The 20180-nt window shown below is 44.0% G+C and overlaps 1 protein-coding gene across 1 annotated transcript; it reads right to left on the minus strand.

Moving 5' to 3' along the window:
- Positions 1-437: 437 nt before the first annotated feature.
- pitx3 (paired-like homeodomain 3) lies at positions 438-18312 on the minus strand. The gene is made up of 4 exons (XM_079248402.1): positions 18112-18312; positions 12914-13031; positions 6959-7164; positions 438-1810 (listed from the first exon to the last, which is right to left on the minus strand). Exons 2-4 carry the CDS (start codon positions 13020-13022, stop codon positions 1250-1252), a joined length of 876 nt encoding a protein of 291 aa, XP_079104528.1. The 5' UTR covers positions 13023-13031; positions 18112-18312; the 3' UTR covers positions 438-1249.
- Positions 18313-20180: the final 1868 nt, after the last annotated feature.

The following is a 20180-nucleotide window of genomic DNA, read 5'->3' on the forward strand; positions in this document are numbered from 1 at the left end:
CATTTTAACAAGACAGCAGAAACAAATGAAAGTGTGACAAAGTGTTTCCCGGGGCCGGTGTGGATTAACGGGCTGCTAAGCAGTGGTTTGCGGCCTCGCGGGGGCACCTCGCTTCTTGAGGCCCTTATGTAATCCTGGCACCCTGTCAGCCCCACGCAGCCTCTGTGAATTCCTGCCGTGTTACTGGATAGTCCGCTGTTACCACACAGAGTGTAGGTCAAACATATCAGAGAGCAGCCATCAGGAACATCTATATCTCCCCCAACCCTCCCTGTCTCTCCAGCCAACTACGATCTGTCACTCTTGCATAAGCGTTGCCATGCGTTGCCATGGCGGCGAGTTTTAGCTTCCATGGTGTTGAAGCCGAGGGAACATCGTGCAGCTGTTGAGCGGGGGACGCTCTTGTCAACGCAGAAGTCCACTTTGGTTTCATAGAAACATCTTTTAATTGGTTCTTTAATGAGACAAAGCAGGCTACACCAGGAAAAAGCTTGGTTTTGTTATAACAACTGCACTCTTACATACATTTTTACAGTCATCGACTCCCTTTTTTATAACACCACACAAATCTATATACTCAATGGCTTTTTAGAGTTTTACTTGAAAATGTTGCTGATATTCTGGCAGATATGCTTGTGAATTGCTAATTGTGTGTTTTTAATCTGAGACTGTGCCCTCCCCACCCCACCCCCATTGACCTGTGACCTTTCCAAAGGTGAGAGGAATTCACAACAAAGTTTAAAGTTCCTAAACGTTGTGCTCGGCGTAAATCGACCTAGGGTCTTTGCTTCTGAACAACATGCTTTTCTCGGTTTTAAAGTACTACGTTTTTCATATATTTTTTCGTCACATACAAAACAGAGAAAGTCAGTATATACACCCTCCGTCTCCGTGGCAACCACAAGTCCGTCTCCCTGCCAACATGTCGAGCAACGATCCAGCGGAAGCGTCCTCGGTTTCAGTCTGTTCTCTAATCATGCAGTTCAAAGGAAGGAACATCATCGTGGACACAAATCTTTAGAAATCCTTTGAAGTGGTTGGTCAGTTCAGCAACAAAGTCTCAAACTGGAGGAAAATCCTTCGAAGAGGGGTGGTCCATCTGAGGATCTCTGTGTGTCGCGTCAGTTCGGTTACCATCAAAACTCCAACTGCACATCCGGCAGCGTAGCGATGGAGCTGAAGGGGAGGGGAGTGGGGTAAAAGTGGACTTACAGCTGATAGTTTAGGTTGGGTTGGAGTTTCCTCATCTTCATACCGGCCGGTCGACGGCGTACTGGCAGGGGCTGAGGTTGGACACGGGGTTCTGCACCGCAGGGTAAGCAAAGTTGGTGTGCTGCTTGGCTTTGAGCCGCAGGCTGGCCAGGCTGGAGTTGCAGGTATCTCTGTACATGTACGGACTGGCTGTGGTGGCGTACGGACAGGTGGCTGCCGTCACCGCCACCGAGTTGAGTGCCGTGGGGCTGTTGAGGTTGCCCAGGTTGTTGAGCCCAGTGGCAGGAACTCCAGTCACTGCTGAGGGCACCATGCTAGAGGCCATGTTCATGGAGGGGATGGAGCTGGGGGGGGAGAACATGGGCTGGGATGACAGGGGGCTTACATTCATTGAATTAAAGAATGGGAAGCTCTTGGCAGAGAGCGGGCTGCTCGCTAGACTCTTGGTGGCCCAGTTATTGTAGGAGTAGCCTGTGTACATGTCGTCGTAGGGCTGCATGAGTCCGTTGAACTGAGCTCCGAAGCCATTTTTGCACAACTCCGCCTGCTGGTTCCTCTCCCGCTTCCTCCACTTGGCCCGCCGGTTCTTGAACCATACCTGGAGAAACCAAATGGGGAGAAGAGGGTCAGTGTGGTGGAAGAGCTGCTCACCGTTCCACGTGACAACCTGCAAAAAGCTTTTTCAGATTTTCATTTTCAAACAGAAGCCGAGAAGTCGCAGGAAGACTTTTTTTTAAGGTAAAACTGCCAAATCCTGATGAGTTAATCGATCTCATTGGGATGTTTTCGCCTCCAGCTTCACTCATAATTTAAGCTAATTTGATTTTTGAGAACAAAGAGAGAAAAACTTATTTAATTATTTTTCAAATGAATGTTTCCATCAAAAACTGAAGTCAATAAAGTCTAATTCTAAAATACATCCAGTCAGAGTGTTTTAAACCCTCTCAAATGATTTCAGTAATATTGTGTGCATAAGTATCCAGCAATCTGGAAAGACACAATGATCCCAGAAAGTAAGTTTGAGTGTATCATCAAACAGTCATATTAGGCTGAGCTTATTAAAACTAATCATTCACTTATTTAAATAGTGAGCTTCCAATGAAAGAAATGTCAGGGAAGGGCAAGCTTCACATTTGTCATTTTATGGTCCTATATTTAGAGGATATGAGTTGGATTAAAGCTTTAGTGGAAATTTTAAATTGAGTGGTTTTAGAGACGAGAGCGAGTTTCCCTGTGGGGAAAGTTCTGGACAAACTTTAGATTTTACATTTCACGGTGAGAAAAGTGTTCAGAATCCTTCTGCTCGCCTGGTAAAACTCACGTTTGTCTGACATGAACAACATATGTTAACTGATGAAGCAGCTCCTCTTCCTCCTCTGCCCTCCCGGCAGACCTGCTGTTCTGCTGTGGATGTTAAAGGCTAAAGCTTCCCGATCATCTGCGGTCTTTTCATTCCTACAGCCAGGATCCGTGGACTCATTCTGGACCAGGATCTGGACTTTCTCTCACATGTAAAACAGCTTTCTGGGACCAGCTTCTCCCGCCTGCCTCACCTTACAAGAATGAGGAGCATCCTGAGGGATGATTTTTTACTTCCAGATTAGAGGACTGTGAATTCTGATTATTGAATCCTCATCAGAGATCAGATTTTTCTCTTCGTCAGCTTCCTCTTCAGTCAGGGACAGAATTTAAACTTCCTTTTCTCACATATAAAGCTCTTAGTGGCCAAGATCCATGGATCTCAGAGATCCAGATGTCCTCATCACTCTCAGACTGGAGATTTACTGCTGGTTCCTGGAGGTTCCAGTAGAACCTTCAGCTGTCAGATCCTCTCTGTGGAACCAGATCCCAGTCTGGCTTCAGGAAGCAGATGGATGGATGGATGGATGGATGGATGGGTGGATGGAGGGGTGGATGGATGGATGAATGGAGGACTGGATGGATGGATAGATGGATGGATGGATGGATGGATGCATGAATGGATGGATGGAGGGGTGGATGGATGGGTGAATGCATGAATGGAGGACTGGATGGATGGATGGAAAGGTGGATGGATGGATGGATAGGTGGATGGATGGATGGATGGACAGATGGGTGGATGGATCGGTGGATGCATAAATGGATGAATGGAGGACTGGATGGATGGATAGATGGATGGAGGGGTGGATGGATGGATGGATGGATGGGTGGATGCATGAATGGAGGACTGGATGGATGGATGGATAGGTGGATGGATGGATGGATGGATGGATTGACGGATGGATGGTCAGATGTATGTATGGATGGATGGGTGGATGGATGGATGGATTGACGGATGGATGGTCAGATGTATGTATGGATGGATGGGTGGATGGATGGATGGATGGATAGGTGGACGGATGGATGGATGGATGGATGGATGGATGGATGGATGAACGGATGGATGGATGGATGGATGGATGGATGGATGTTGTACCCTGCTTTTCGCCCAAATACTGCTGGGATAGGCTCCAACTTCCCCGTGACGCCTCATTGGATTAAGCAGTTAGGGAAATAAATGAATGAATGCTTATGAAGGTCATTTTCTTTGTTTGTTGTGTGTTTACTGACTCACGTCTGTCACCGTGCTTTGTACTTAATGTATTTACCTCTGAATGCCTTAGACAGAACTCTCTTCCAATAGAGGTTTTTAAATATGGAGTAGGTAATGTTGGGGAGCTAGTAAGATTTTAAAGCGGCGCCCTGTCTTGGCTCCTCCCCCTCTGGTTTTTCTCCAAGGCTTTTGTATTCGCAGCTTTTTCCACCAACGATTTTCTCTTTCTCGGCTGTTTAGCAGAAGGAGGCAAATAAACTGAGCCGAGTCGGAAAAGCCTTCCTGCATTTTTTCAGCCATGTTTGCCTTCCGAGTTTCTTCTTCACTACTTTGTATTTTCATCCTAACACGCTGTTTATATGCAGGGTGTGGCTATCAGGTATTCACTGCTGGAGGGGGAGGAGGGGAGCCGGGAGAAGAAGCTACGAAATATAAGAAATGAACAACTTCAATTCGGCCCAAATGTTTTACAGATTTACAGTAAACTGAGGGGTCTAACTATATTCCTTATTGTTCATGATTACAGAATGTATAGACTGCTATCAGGACGAGGAACCACTTCACCCAGAGTAACATTACCTACCCCAGTCTTAATCTGAATGGGATGTTTTTCTGGTTAAATAAATCTTAAATAAAAAAGAGGAAAATATTAAAACAATAAATCAAAATAAAAGGAAAACGAGAGATGAACCAAGTCGTTCTTTCCTTTCATTAATCTGAACTCTGGGGACTGAAAACATCTTTCAGCAGCTGCCTACAGGCTGAAACGCTTTGCTACCAAACCAGTCAAACCTTAACAGACCATCTGTTGTATTCAAGACATTTCATTCCAATTTAATTGAACTGAAATTTGACTGAATGAGATCCCCATCCCTTTTTATTTTCCCTTCGCTGTGCCTTGCAGGTGGCTGAGCTTTAGCAGGTAGAAATGAGGGTTAGAATGACGATACAGTTCCCACATTTTACTCTTCACGCTTCTCTCCTCCATTTCATTCCCTCTACATGAACACTGCAGTAAATCTGATGAATCGTGACTCCAGAGTTTCAGAAATATGGACACATGTTTAACACCCACGTCAGAGATTTCCTCCCAGCATGTCCACAGTCTCCGTCCCCGCAGACCGGATCACACATCATCAATAAGTTCCTTCTGACTGATTAAAAACAGCTCCTGACAAATCATATGAAGTACGCGGGGCATGCGGGAATCCGTCTGCATGCGCAGCTTTAAAGAGACACTGATGGACATTTGGGGACAAGACAATGAGCGGTGTGTTGTGCTTTCAAAATAACAACGGAGCGTGCACGCTATGTGACCTTTCATCCAGCCAACATTAATTTGATCCATTACTTGTCAGGCAGGCCAGCGACTGTATTGTCATCCATCAGTGTGTCCTCCCGCTCCATATAGCCGCAGTGAGCGAACCTGGGTGTGTCCGCATTCAGCTGCACCTTTGACATTTGAGTTTACTGAGCGGAGGAAATAAATCATCTTCTAATGCTGGAAACTATTTTATCCCTGAGACTTCTTTTCTTCATTCTGTGTCAGAATAAACTGGTGTGTTTTTATGATGGTTTAGGCAGTTTGGAGACCAGAGACGTCCCACAGTCTTCACAACCACACAGGGAACCAGAGCTCACGCAGAGGCTTCGTATCGTCCCAGTCAACACGCCGAAACGCTTTCTGTCCTCCGTCCAGGTTGGCAGAGACAGAACAGAAGAAACTACAGCGCTGAGCAGCGCAGCAGCCTGATGAAAATACTTATTTCTGAAGTCAAGTCTGAGAAAATGAAACCAGCTGATTTACAGAAACTCCAGCAGTAAAAAAGCTGATGTCTGGTCGATCGTCTCTTCTAACGATCAGATTTCATCCATGTCACAGGTTTGATCCTCGTCTTGTTTCCAAATTTCTGTGAAGTTTCAGATTAAAAAAGTTGCTTCATTTGTACTGATCTGATCAGACTGGTCTCCCAGAGACGCCTGATGGATGGAAAACTGAGATCATTGACAGTATTGATCTGAGTTTCTCTCAACCAGTCAGCATTACTGATCAAAATCATTGATCCTGCATGGACCAGGATTATTGACACATATCCTGCCGTTAAGGGTTTTTATCTTCATCATCTGAACAATGAACTCTGCTGTAAATCTACTGAAGTTTGGCTGCTTGTTTGAACTTTAGGTGGATGTGTTCAACTCACACAAAGGAACGGAAGGAAAGGAAAGGAAAGGAAAGGATGGAAAGGAAAGGAAGGAAAGGAAGCGACAGGACAGGAAAGGAAAGGAAAGGATGGAAAGAAAAGGATGGAAAGAAAAGGAAAGGAAGGAAAGGACAGGAAAGGAAAGGAAAGGAAGCGACAGAAAAGGAAAGGAAGTGACAGGAAAGGAATGGACAGAACAGGAAAGGAAAGGAAAGGATGGAAAGGAAAGGACAGGACAGGACAGGACAGGACAGGAAAGGAAAGAAAATGAAAGGAAAGGAAAGGAAAGGAAAGGAAAGGAAAGGAAAGGAAAGGACAGGACAGAACAGGAAAGGAAAGGAAAGGATGGAAAGGAAAGGACAGGACAGGACAGGACAGGAAAGGAAAGAAAATGAAAGGAAAGGAAAGGAAAGGAAAGGAAAGGAAAGGAAAGGAAAGAAAATGAAAGGAAAGGAAAGGAAAGGAAAGGACAGGAGAGGAAAAGACATCCTGATATCTCCCTGAAACACAGTTTTCCGGGTGCAGCAGACAGAAACAGGTTTTGTTTCTTGGCTACAGGGTTCGTCTGACTGCTGAATGTTTTGTATTTCAGTAAACAATCAGAAAATTACAGTAATGTTATCAGTGAACACAGTAACTTCATCAGTAAACACAGTAACTTCATCAGTAAACACAGTAACTTCATCAGTAAACACAGTAACTTCATCAGTAAACACAGTAACTTCATCAGTAAACACAGTAACTTCATCAGTAAACACAGTAACTTCATCAGTAAACACAGTAACTTCATCAGTAAACACAGTAACTTCATCAGTAAACACAGTAACTTCAACAGCGAAGATTACGATCCATGAATACAGATTCAGGATCTCACTCCTCTCTGGATGAAACTCTGATCAGATGTTGGGAGACAAAACGGCTCCTCAGCGTAAATAAAAGCGGGCGTGTGGTTTGTAGGACACGGTGCACCCACCCTGACTCGCGCCTCGGTGAGGTTGGTCCACACAGCAATCTCCTCCCTGGTGCTCATGTCCGGGTAGCGGTTCCTCTGGAAGGTGGCCTCCAGCTCCTGGAGCTGCTGGCTGGTGAAGTGGGTCCTCTGCCGCCGCTGCTTCTTCTTCAGAGATCCATCCTCGGCACTGGACTCGTCCAGCTGGTTCTGGTGAGATTTCTCTGTGTCTGCAGGAGGAAAACAGCGGATGTAAGGCCCAGAGGACAATCCTGGCCTAACAACCCGTCTGCATTTATTCTAAGAACGTGACGAAACAAGTGGAGATAAACGCAGTGAAAGAGTTCCTGCAGTTTCCTGCTCATCTCAACATGCAGGGATGTTTTCTTCCTTCCAGGGCAGAGAGCAGCTGGAAGCAGCCTGGAAATCACCAGCACACGTGTATTTATGTACATGTCTGAGATTATTGTCAGAAAAACACTACAAGACATCACACACACTGCTGTCTTATTGTTCCTGCTGGTAAATATGACCTCCTCCAGGTGGGACGCTAATAGATGTTAACACCCAGCCAGGTAGCAGAACTCCTCGCTCACATCACTTTCTGCTAGAAACAGGATCTTATAGGAGTCAGCTTTAATCTGAGCATTTCTGCCATCCTGATGCTTGTTGACAAACGTTTGTTTACCGTTTCCCTCTGCATGTGCTGCGTGTGGTGTGTGGACCTGCAGGCGGCGCCTGTCAGGCTGCTGGTTTCTGCGCGGGGAAGGGGACATCTAAGCCCACACTGCCAGTGCTGCGTTCGCTGACAGGTGACCGTGTGGAAAAACCATCTTTCTTTAGTCCTGTGACGACTGATGGACGTTGGTCTGCTTCACATCCTGATACCAGATGAGGATGGGAGCTTTTATAAGGTCTGAGCCAGCAGGGAGGGAGCCTCCGCTGGGCCCCGACGGCACCAACAACAAGCAGTCAGATGCTTTCTGGCTTAGACTGTGTGAAAAATGCAACAATATGATGGAAATGATCAACATTTATAAATGTTTTTAATCTTGAAACTGGGTGTAGTGGGATTTATCTGGCAGGAGCTGGATGGTGAATGATGTAACCCCACTCATCACAGGACTCAGCTCTGGTCCTCAAGTCCTGCAGGTTTTAGATGTTTCCCTGCTTCAAAACTCCCGTTAACAGGTCACTTTGCAGAGAAGGAGCACAGGTGTCAAACTGGGCCGGTCTCCTGCTGGTTTTTGTTGTCTCCCTGCTCCAACACGCCTGAATGAAATGAATAAATAGGTTGACAAGAAGCTGCTGGATCCATTTGACTTGAATCAGGTGTGTTGGTGCAGGGAAACAACAAAAACCTGCCGGATGCCGGCCCTCGATGACTGCAGCTTCACACCTCTGTCCCAGGCTGACCTGGACGCTGCGGACTTCTTCTGTCCTTTGTGGAAGTGGTTTTAACGACCTGTTGTGTTTTCACAGAGCCAGAAAACTCAGCTCAGACGTGTGTGTGTGTGTGTGTGTGTGTGTGTGTGTGTATTCACATTGTTTCAACGTGGCTTCTGATGCAACAAGAAAAAAACATCATCCTCATACAGTTGTGCTCATATGTCTTCATCCCCTTTCATTAAAGAAAAGGCTGAATTTACAACAGTCACTCAAATAACTGGAGACTTAAAAAAGAAACAATAAATGAAAATTTGCAAAAATATAATTTAGTAATATGCTGTATTTTCATCTAATTGAGTTGAAGAAAGAAAAAAAAAAAAAAAAAACAAACAAATGTGTCCTGGACCAATTAGAGACTTTTCTGTTGAACAGTGGGACAAAATACCTGTCAACAGGTGCAGAAGTCTGAGAGGAACAGAAAACACCTGACTGGAGCGGAAACATTAAAGGATTCTTCAACTAAATATTACTTTATGAACAATGTAATATGTAATAAATTATCTTATGTGTTTGCTTTTAAAAGAAATATTTCTATTGAACCAGAATTAGAAAATAATGTCATGATTTTCATAAGATTTTTATTTATTATTACTTTAGTCAGTTTCAGCTTATTTTACAGGCAGCTGTTTATATTTATATTTATATTTATTCAGGGTATGAATAAATATGAGCACAACTGTACGTACAGCTGTGTTCAGCCTAACGAAGTATGTTAAACACATCCTGACAATGCTGCTCAGCTTCTGCAGGACTCCTTTTGTTTCTCGTTCTGCAGAAAACAGAGGAAACAGGAACGGTTTTCCAACCTGCACCTGGTCTTTAGTTGCCTGAATATGTCTGAAAAATCAAACGCTGTGGATGAAGCAGGTGAAGAAGACATCTGTCCTCTGAATGTTTATGTTTCTCTGTGATCGTTCGTGACTTTCAAGCCACATTTCCATCCATCTGACCACAGAAGAGGTTTCCGCTGCGCCTCAGACTGTTTTAAACAAGCTTTGCTCCGCGGTAGACGTCTGGATTCCTCCTCAGATGTGCCTTCTCATGTGCATGATTGCACTTTCATTACAAATGTACATTTTTCTGAGGCTATTCCACCATTTTTAGCTGCAGAACCTCGACATTTGAGAGCCTCTGCCTCTCTGAAATGCTCCTTTTTCACGCTGCCACACCACTTAACCTGTTGTCTGACGCTCCTCCAGATGCTTTTATTAGCATCACTTCCAGGCTTTTCCAACGCTTTGCAGACACGTTGCTGCCATGAGATCCCCAATCAGCTCATATTCTCCATGAAATGATCAAACATCTCAGTTTCAACATCTGATATGTTGGTTTTGTTCTACTGGGAATAAATGACGACGTTTGGTTTTGTTGGTTTTGGGGTTACATGACATAAATATTCATGAATTATTCTATACATAATAAATGTAATATATTGTGTTGTGTGTTAAATTTAGACATGAGTTTAAATTAGAATAAATTTAAATGGGATGATTTGATCTGAAATTATGTGTGACTGAATGTTTTTCATCTGAAAATGTGGAACAGCTGATGTTTTAAAAGCTGCAGGACCTCAGCAGGTGGATCACACCAGTTCAACACAAACATGTTAAAAACAGTCCTTCTTAACCAGAAAAACATTTCCATGTACAGTTGTGCTCATATGTCTTCATCCCCTTTCATTAAAGAAAAGGCTGAATTTACAACAGTCACTCAAATAACTGGAGACTTAAAAAAGGAACAATAACTAAAAATTTGCAAAAATATAATTTAGTAATATAAGACACTGTTTTTTCATTTAATTGAGTTGAAAAAAATTTTTAAAAAAACAAACAAACAAATGTGTCCTGGACAAATGAGAGACTTTTCTGTTGAACAGTGGGACAAAATACCTGTCAACAGGTGCAGAAGTCTGACTGAGAGGAACAGAAAACACCTGACTGGAGCGGAAACATGTCTCATGTAATATGTAATAAATTATCTTATTTTTTTGCTTTTCAAAAATTTCTATTGAACCAGAATTAGAAAATAATGTCAGAATTTTCATAAATTTTTTATTTATTATTATTTTAGTCAGTTTCATCTTATTTTACAGGCAGCTGTTTTTTTTTCCTTCTTTAATGAACGGGGATGAATAAATATGAGCACAACTGTAGACTCTCAAGTGATTGACCAAAAAGTGTCTGATGTCCTCCTGCAGAGGCTGCAAACAGCAGATTAGCAGTGTGGAGCTGCTAAAGATGGAGCTTTTTCACATATTTTTGTTGTCTGAGCAGCAGCTGGTAACGGATGCATCAAAACAATCCAGCTGAGGACAGAATTATCCAATCACACGTCAGCTGACACGGGCTTAAACATCCGGCTGCATCCGGAGCCGTTCGGGCACGGTGAATGATTGTTAAAATGAAAGGAGCACACATCCATGTTGTGTCTACCAGGCTCCTCTCCAGAACATCTGACTCCCGCAATTTGAGGACCTCACAGAAAGAAGTGAAATTAGCTGCAGAGCTAATCCGGAGGATTAGGCTTTTGTGGCTGGGGCAGGTTGGGCTCTGTTTGGCGAGGGCTTAGCTCTCTGGGAGCAGTTCGGAGTGATCAGCGGGGTTTGAAAAGAGGCTCCACAGGGCCACCAGCAAAACCAATAAGAGCCCGGCTGAGGCTGTTATCTGGCAGTAAACTGACACTGGGTAAGCCGTCACTTAAGGCCAAAAGTCTACAACACAATACAGAGGAAAGGCCCGGCCCTTTTCCACTGATGCACCCCCTAACAATCTGACTGGTAATGTGCGGATATGACGAGGGGTCGGCTTCTCAGACGACTCTTCAGGAGAAGCATCTCTGAACCGAACCACAGCGGAGGAAAGATGCTTGGAAACGAGCTTGATGGTTTTATTCGCTTCAGATTCAGGTTTTTTATCTCCAAACTGAAACCCGGAAGTGTTCAGAAGCAGCCAGAGACACTTCACAAGAGCGGCCCTTTTTTTTTCTAAAAGGGGAAAGTTATTATAGGAGCACACACACACACACACGCGCGCGTGATTTGCCTGAGGCACAGGCGTCAGCCCTGCTCATGTAACCACATCATTCCTCCCAACAATCAAATCCAGATTTACACCATTTTTTCTGTATTATGGAGATAAAAGCATCGTTTGGTTTAAACAATAATCTTCATTTCAAGTTTTCTTCATGTAAAATCAGCAGAAAGCTGCATCAGGTGTGTGTCTCACACATTCAGTCTGCAGATGCGTCTTTAATTGGGTAGAAACCATTTCTCACTGGAAATAAAGCAGGAAAATCAAACCAATGACAAAAAAAAAATGTTTCATCCTTTCATTACTGGCATAAAACTTTTTTTTATTTGTTTGGTGTTAAAATCTGGGAATTAAATGAAAATTTCTGGATTTTCTTCTACATTTAGGAAAATAAAAGGTCAAACTATTTTTGTTGACAGTTTGTAATCAGATTAAATTTACAGAAAAATGTAAATTAAGTTGGAAAAATACTAAAATATTATAAATAATTAGAATAATATTTCGATTATAAAGTAGATAAAAATCTTTTAAGACTCATAAAATTACAGAAAACTTTTCCTCCAACATGTTTGACTGAATTTCTGATCTCATGGATTAAAACCAGGTTTAACACAGAAACTCTCCACAGCTGCTGATTATTATATTGATAAAAAATCAGCTGATTATCTGAAGCCTCTGACGTCATCGGATCCAAAAGATCAAACGAGGTCGCGTTCAAAGACACGGCCACGGTCGGATTTTCGGCTGCATCATCCAGAGGGCATTAAGAAGCTATCAGTCAGCAGCAGGCCGCGGCTGTGGGGTTGCACACATCTGCCGCGTGTGCGCGAGCACGTGACTGCGTGTAGGCTCGACGACACGCACATGAAGGCCCGGTTCCGGGAAGACAACATCAGTTTGTTTTCATGTTGGACAGAATATTTCACTGGACATGTTTTTATTTATAAGATGCGCATAAAAATAAATCAATAATTACCAATTATTCTATTCTATTCTATTCTATTCTATTCTATTATGTTATGTTATGTTATGTTATGTTATGTTACGTTATTTTATTTTTATTTATTTATTTATTATTTATTTTGTATTTATTTTATTTATTTTATGCGTATATTTCTTAATCTTTCTGTTTCTGGAGAAGTTCAGAAACAGAAATTATGTGTTTGGTCCAGGTTCATCTAAACTGGCGCAGATCAGCCTGTAAAAGCGGCGCAAAAAGAGCGAAAGATGTAAAGATTATTTTAGTTTTTAGTTTTTAGTTTTGTTTTCGTTTTTCTCCAAACCAAACAGCGCAAATATCTGCGCTTTTCCCAGGTTTTCTGCGTCAGAAAGTCACATTTAAAAAGGCAGAAATGACGCGCAGCTCATTGAGATGATTTGGAGTTCTTGAATGGTTTTGTTTTTTGGTTTTTTTTTAGATGTTTTTGTTTTTCTGTGATGTGTCGGGGTGCAAGCGGACGTGCACGGTCCAGACAGATGCGTGCACAGCTTGTTGACTGACCGCTGTTGTCCTGGCCCTTACATCCCTGCTCGTGCTGCGGCGTCCCGGAGCCGGAGAGCGACAGCGCCGGGCTGCGGGCTTCACTGTCCGTCAGCAGGTTAAAGTCCATAACCAGGCTCTGCAGACACACACACACACACACACACACACACTACCATCAGGCTGCTGATGAAAACATTTCAGCTGTAGAAGAAAACATGGATTTATTTCCACATCAGGATAAAACCTTCAGAATTCATGGTTCATAAGAAAGTTTTAGCTTTTTTTTTCCTTTTAGAAACTTGATGATTTGTTGCTTTTTGTCTTCTTGTTGTGACTTTATGTGTGTTGGAATAAACATAAACACCGACATGTTTCTGTTCTGTTTCTGTTCAGCTGCTCTTCACACACAAGCTTAATGCAAGCATAAACCAAACAAATAACCTGAAATGAGAATAAAAGATTTCTGATTTATTTCAGTTTTTCTGTCATTAAAAAAAAAGATAAATATACAAAGTGACCCTACAGGAACACATTTCACCCAGCGTTGCTTTAAAAGCCGGTTTTGTGCATTTTTCCTGCTTTTCAGATAAAAAAAAAAAAACCCCACCACATTTCACCGTGTCCTGCTTTTCTCCACTACGCGCCGTGGGAAGGTAAATCCACGCGGCGTGTTTCTGTGTATTTGTTGACTCGGTCCGGTCTTTCCATGGACTCTGTGTGTTGGTTGTGATCCGGATCCTCTTCAGGAGGCTGACATCAGCAGCTAAAACCAGCGCTGCCTCTAATTCGGGAAACACGCGGAGAGGAATGAAGGCCCCACTGTGACATTTTCACAGCAAATTCAAGCCGCTGAGAGAAATAACCGCCTGTTTATTTCTCTGACAGCAGTTAACACCTTGACAATCTGGAGAGAGGGAGGGGGTGTAAATATAGTCCCCCACCCCACGCACCCACGCACCTCCGAGCTGATAGGGTTTGGATGATTTATGACTCTGCTGCAGGTAAAGTCAGAAAATTCTGCTGAAAGCGGCTCCTTCATGCAGGGAACTGTTCCACCTTAAACATCAGCTGCTGGTTTGTTTCCCTGCTGTCATCAGGAAGTCAAAGCTGCCCCCCCACGCACCCCACGCCCCCACCCTCCAGGTGACCCACCCCAGTCCGGGCTGTGCGGTTCCACGCTTTCAGAAAGAAGCAACAACAGGATTACTTTTTCAGAAACACACTCCACCCCCACCGTGATGTTTCCCTGCAGTCTGTTTGCCACCATGCCAGCCTTTTGTATTCCAGTCACATGTGCCTCGCGATGCCCCCCCCCCCCCCCCCCCCAACACACACACACACACACACACACACACACACACACACACACACACACACACACACTCAACAACACACTTGATTAAACTTGTTCCCTCAACATCAGACATCCTGTTCTGCTCCCATCAGCTCCACCTGCACAGCTGCTGCTGGATGAACAGATGTGACATAAACGCTGCTCATTCTGGACTAAAAAAAAAAAAAAAAAAGTCTTTTTCTGGCTTCTTTTATAATTCATTTTATTGTATTTTAACTAATTTTCCACAACCAACCAACCACAACTAAGGCGTGCCACTCAGAAGGCAAAGCAAAGGCTGATAGTTTTGCTTTTCTAGTTATTAATATTGATATTAAAAGCGCCGAAAACGGCACTAAAATCTGTCAAAACAAAGCAGACAAACATTCCTCACATCGTGTCCTGATTTAGCTGCTTTAATAGACATCTGGGAGGCATGTTAGGTCAATATTTATGATGTTTTAAAGAGCTGAAGTAACCTGGAGACTGGTTTTGTGTCAGATAAAACCCAGCAGCCCCACTTTGTGCTGGTTTTCCCTTCCTGACTTGTGTGTCTGTCCGCGTGAAAAGCAACATTTTTCTGCTTTAAGCTTCAGCACCTTGACTTTCTGCCTCATCTGACAGTTGCAGCAACATTTCCCTCCATCCGACACATCTGTCGCTCCACAAACAGCCCACGTGAATGTCCCCAGCATCACCGTGGGACGAAGACTTGAAAGAAAAGACTCATCTGGTTCGTGTTGAGCATCCGTGAGAATGATGGCCGCATCTCACTGCAGATTAGAAGACAGAAAAGTGGGTCTTCTGCTGGCAGCCGGGGGCTACCGCTGCATCCATGGGAAGAAAAGATGCAGGACTCAGGATAAGGCCAAGCCTCCCAGTGGAGAGATTACCTTGCTAAGCGCGCTGCCTTCGTGTCGTGGCCGTGGGTTAATCAGCCTCTGATATGGATTTGTGGGTGAAAGTTGACTTTGGGGTCAGTTCATAATATTGTTCTTCCCCCCCCCCCCCCCCCCCCCTTTCCCTCTGAGCATGACTCAGTACCAGCACGTGATGGGTCTGTTTCCAGATTCCAGGCCAGAACCAGAAGCAGCGCGCGGGACGACGTCTGTCGCGCGCATTAGTCCTGTTTCAGTCCTGCATTCTGGCAACTTGGGCCACGTTTCACGGCCTTCTGTCAGTCGTGCTGCTGGACACTTTGAAGACAGCTTGAAACTCCGGTTTGGAAATTCACCACAGACACGGTTTGTGTCTGAGAAACGACGCAGGTCTCGCGCCAGTTTACCTGATCTGTAGCTTCTCAAAATCCCTCCGCGATGTACTGCGGCTGGAACAGTTGAGTCAGATCGGGGTTCAGAGCAACAGCTGTCCCTTTGTGGGCTGTGTGTCAGAGAGGCCCAGTATTTTGGTTCGACATATGACTGGGATCCAGTTCTGCGGACTTTATCCGCGCGCGCGCAGTGATGGATGGACGGACTGGTGTCCATGTGGTGCTGAGAGGCAGCAAGGGTGTGTGTGTGTGTGGGAGGGGGGGATGCAAGCCAGTTATTTTGTACAGAACAAGGTGTCTGTACAACCAACCCTTGCCCCTTACACACACACACACACACACACACACACACACACACACACCAGCCCTTCATCTCATCAGAGGCTCTATGATTTCATTTCCCAGGAGCCCCCAGAACCAGTCCCCTCTCCCCTCAGCAGGTCCAACAACGTCTGGATGAGCTGGATCTGCTTGAAGCAGACACCTCTGGCTTCATGCCCCCCTCGCGCGCGCGCGCTTCAGCCTCGCTGGGATGGTTCCGTGTTTACTTATGATGCTGAGGTGGGGGGGGGATGAGGGCCTCCGTGGACACAGTGAGATTCTGGTTTGATGAGCAGTCGTCCAATCTCATTTAAATACATATCTGGTTATGATGATAATAATAATAAAAGCAGAGGAAGCAGGATCCATCTGGCGGCGCGCGCGCCAGTCTGCATGCATTAGCCTGGGAATTATTCATAAACGCGTTGAGAATTAATTCCCGGGATTAAGAGTTGATTAAGATGTGTGTCACTTTGCTGTCTGGGAACTTATTAAGGGCCTCCTGGAAGAGGCGGCAGATGGAATTTCACTCCAGTGTTTGTAGATGTTAATTTCTGCCCTGCTGTAGGAGCCATTTGCATATGATTGAGCAGGAGGCCGAGGCGCTGCAGCAGCACTGATGAACGGAGCTCCCATCACGTCTTCTACTTTTCTGCACACACTTTCACTTGTTTCAGAAAAAAAACAACATTTTTATCTTTTAGCTTTTTGAGAATTATTTAACTCTTCAACTAAAATAATGATGAATTCAACAACTGAATGAACTTAAAAATAACGTCTGGGTTGATTTTAAGGAAATCTCTGCAGTTTTTTTTTTTTAGTGCGCAACATGTTTAAAGGGACATTCTGCCTGTTTTATCTGCGCATAACAGTGCCTAAAATAACATTTAATCTGTTTAACTGATTCAACATGAGGCTGAAAATAAAACCTGTGAAATAGACAAGAGGAAGGAAAAAGCAGCAGTCTGAGCTGGAATCGTGGCCTCTCAGGACCAGGAGCAGCTCGGGGCCCCGCTGCACACGGCTGACTGATAACTCATAAAAAGAAGGATTTACATTTACACCCTGGGGCCAAACGTGAAGTTGGAATTAAACGAATCTTATTTCCACATGTCCGGCTTCTCTGATGGATGCAAAGAAGGCCAGAAAGTGAAGGCCTGCAGGAGGAAATCTGACCTGCTGGTCCTGAAACAAAGTCAAGATCAAATCGGATAAATGTGATGTTTTCTTAGAAAAAAAAAAAAAAACAATAATTAAATTAAATAAATAAAACTGTTCATTTATAAAAGAAAAAAAAATGCTGTCATAGCAGCAGAGTGAATTCTGGCGTAAAGATGGACCATCAGGCCTTTCTGATCCATTCATTTTCACATAAAACAGAAGGTTTTTTTTATTTTCCTTTTCTTCACTCACGGTTTTCTGGACGTATTTATTCATTTATTTATTTATTTACCAGGAAGAGTGGAAAATTATTTAAAATTAAGTTTTGAAATGTCTTTAAGAATATCTGCTTAAGAATATGCTTATTTATTTATTTGTTTATTTATTTATTTTAAGTTTTTCTTTAATTTATCTATTGGTTGTTATTGTTGTTTCTTTCCAAGATACTGTTTTGTTGTTGTTGTTGTTGTTGTTTTTTTGTTTTTTTTAGCCTGGATGCATTAAAAAAAAAATTCATCGTAAACTTGTACGCGTGAATATGTGCGCGTGCGTTTTAGCGGTGCTGGGTGCAAAGTTTAGTTTGTGTTTGTTTTGTTGTTGTTGCTGCTGTTTTTGGTCCGTTTTGTGTTTCTTTTCTCTCTCCCTGCCGCCTGAAACTAAACCTTTTAATCCACAATCCAGATCAGTTTTGGCCTCTAATTCTCTCCTCAGAGCTCCTCTCGCGCCCCAACACGTCCTGGTCCTGGTCTCTCAGAGCCGTACGGCTGCAGGGAGGCTGCTGGCTGGGGCAGAAGGCGCCTCGCGCACTGTGGAAACCGCGCTGAGCCTCGAGCCACGAGCAGGCCTCACAGACAGACCGGGATGGGACAGATGGACAGACCAGGATTGGGACAGACAGAGAGACGTGTTCCCAGGACGTCTATAAAGGTGATGTCGAAGCAACGCACGCGCTGCTGCTGTTATGGAAAGTTGTGAACTGCGTGCTGAGTTGCGCTTTTTGGGGAACTTTTACGCAGAAACAGATTTTTTTTTTTTTTTAAAGCCCAGAAGAGACTCCACACAAAGAGAGAGAGAGAGACAGGCCGAGAAGTAAAACTAGAAATGAAAAGAGGAGCAGAGGGAAATACTTACATGCAATCCCGGTCTGGTTAAATTAATCCGTGGAAAGGGAACGAGCTCTGCTGCGGGCTGATGGCTGTCCTGGCCGCAGGGTTGCTGGTGACATGGACAAAAAAGTTCCTGGGTGCGGCAAAGAGTCAGAAAATACGTGTGCCCGTCACTTCTCTTCTTCGTCTCCTTCCTCCTCCTCTTCCCCCTGTGCTGTCAGACATGAAGGCTGTGGAGGAGTGAGGCTTGATCCCCACGCAGAGTATAGAGGGGAGGGAGGAGGGCGGGAGTTGACTTCATGCTAAATATTGTGTGACAGGTCCACTGTAGGAAGGACGGCCCCTTTGTTTTCTCCCTCCCTCCCTCTATCTATCTGTCTGTGGAAGCACCACGCACGCATAGACACGCTTATGTAGACACATACCTGCCCTTCCTTCTCATCTGTCTACCAACACCCTGTCCGTCCATCACCAGCTGCAGCCTCCACAGTGACTCTTTATTCACCTGAACTGGTTCTGGGACGTAAAAGAAAGTCTCGAAGCTTCCTGTTTTACACATCTCACCTTAAATCTTATTTTAAAAAGTCAAAGGTAATATAAATCAAGCAGCATTTGCAGTGAGAGATCTTGACCCTTGTGACACACGGACATTTTACGCATGCAAAAACCTCCTCATCCTTTGTTGTAACTCAGGCCTGATATTTGCATGAAAGGGTGGCGAAGGAAAGTCAGATCGGAGCTAAATCTGCATGAGCTCTTCTTTACGAGGATTCTCGTCCAGGGCTGAGTTTTCTCATTGTTTCTGAGTTGAAGGTGTCCAAACAGTTGTTGAGGGGAACCCAAATGAAACCGGGATGGATAAAAAAAAAAAAACAGTTTAAAAAGTACAGGTGATGAGGTCATCAGATGAAAAAAATCATCACTGCTGCGGTTCTGAGAGGTAAAAAGATCTTCCTCCTGCCAGGAGGCCGACGACCAGCGGGTCATGGAATAAAAACTGGTGCAGTCGAGTTGTAAAAGGAACAAAATCAGCTTTCAGAGAACAGAGAGAAAAACAGAATCTGATTAGATGGAGAGAAGGATTCTGAGGATGGAGAGAAGGATGATGATGATGGAGAAAAGGATGATGATGATGGAGAGAAGGATGATGATGATGGAGAAAAGGATGATGATGATGGAGAGAAGGATGATGAAGATGGAGAGAAGGATGATGAAGATGGAGAGAAGGATGATGATGATGGAGAGAAGGATGATGAAGATGGAGAGTAGGATGATGATGATGGAGAGAAGGATGATGAAGTTGGAGAGAAGGATGATGATGATGGAGAGAAGGATGATGAAGATGGAGAGAAGGATGATGAAGATGGAGAGAAGGATGATGATGATGGAGAGAAGGATGATGAAGATGGAGAGAAGGATGATGAAGATGGAGAGAAGGATGATGATGATGGAGAGAAGGATGATGAAGATGGAGAGTAGGATGATGATGATGGAGAGAAGGATGATGAAGATGGAGAGTAGGATGATGATGATGGAGAGAAGGATGATGAAGATGGAGAGAAGGATGATTATGATGGAGAGAAGGATGATGATGATGGAAAGAAGGATGATGAAGATGGAGAGAAGGATGATGAGGATGAGAGAAGGATGATGAAGATGGAGAGAAAGATGATGAGGATGGAGAGAATGATGATGAGGATAGAGAGAAGGATGATGAGGATGGAGAGAAAGATGATGAGGATGGAGAGAAGGATGATGAAGATGGAGAGAAGGATGATGAGGATGGAGAGAAGGATGATGAGGATGGAGATAAAGATGATGAGGATGGAGCGAAGGATGATGAAGATGGAGAGAAGGATGATGAGGATGGAGAGAAGGATGATGAGGATAGAGAGAAGGATGATGAAGATGGAGAGAAGGATGATGATGATGGAGAGAAGGATGATGAGGATGGAGAGAAGGATGATGAGGATGGAGAGAATGATGAGGAGGATAGAGAGAAAGATGATGAGGATGGAGAGAAAGATGATGAGGATGGAGAGAATGATGAGGAGGATAGAGAGAAGGATGATGAAGATGGAGAGAAGGATGATG

Source organism: Telmatherina bonti (assembly GCF_933228915.1).
Source record: "Telmatherina bonti genome assembly, chromosome: 11".
NCBI classification, from domain to species: Eukaryota; Metazoa; Chordata; class Actinopteri; order Atheriniformes; family Telmatherinidae; genus Telmatherina; species Telmatherina bonti.

Coding starts and splice junctions, on each gene's coding strand:
- pitx3 (XM_079248402.1), bottom strand. CDS start 13,022: ATGGACTTTAACCTGCTGACGGACAGTGAAGCCCGCAGCCCGGCGCTG. Junction 7,165..12,913: donor TAAGGGCCAGGACAACAGCG/GTCAGTCAACAA, acceptor TTCCTCCTGCAG/ACACAGAGAAATCTCACCAG. Junction 1,811..6,958: donor TCACCGAGGCGCGAGTCAGG/GTGGGTGCACCG, acceptor TGGTTTCTCCAG/GTATGGTTCAAGAACCGGCG.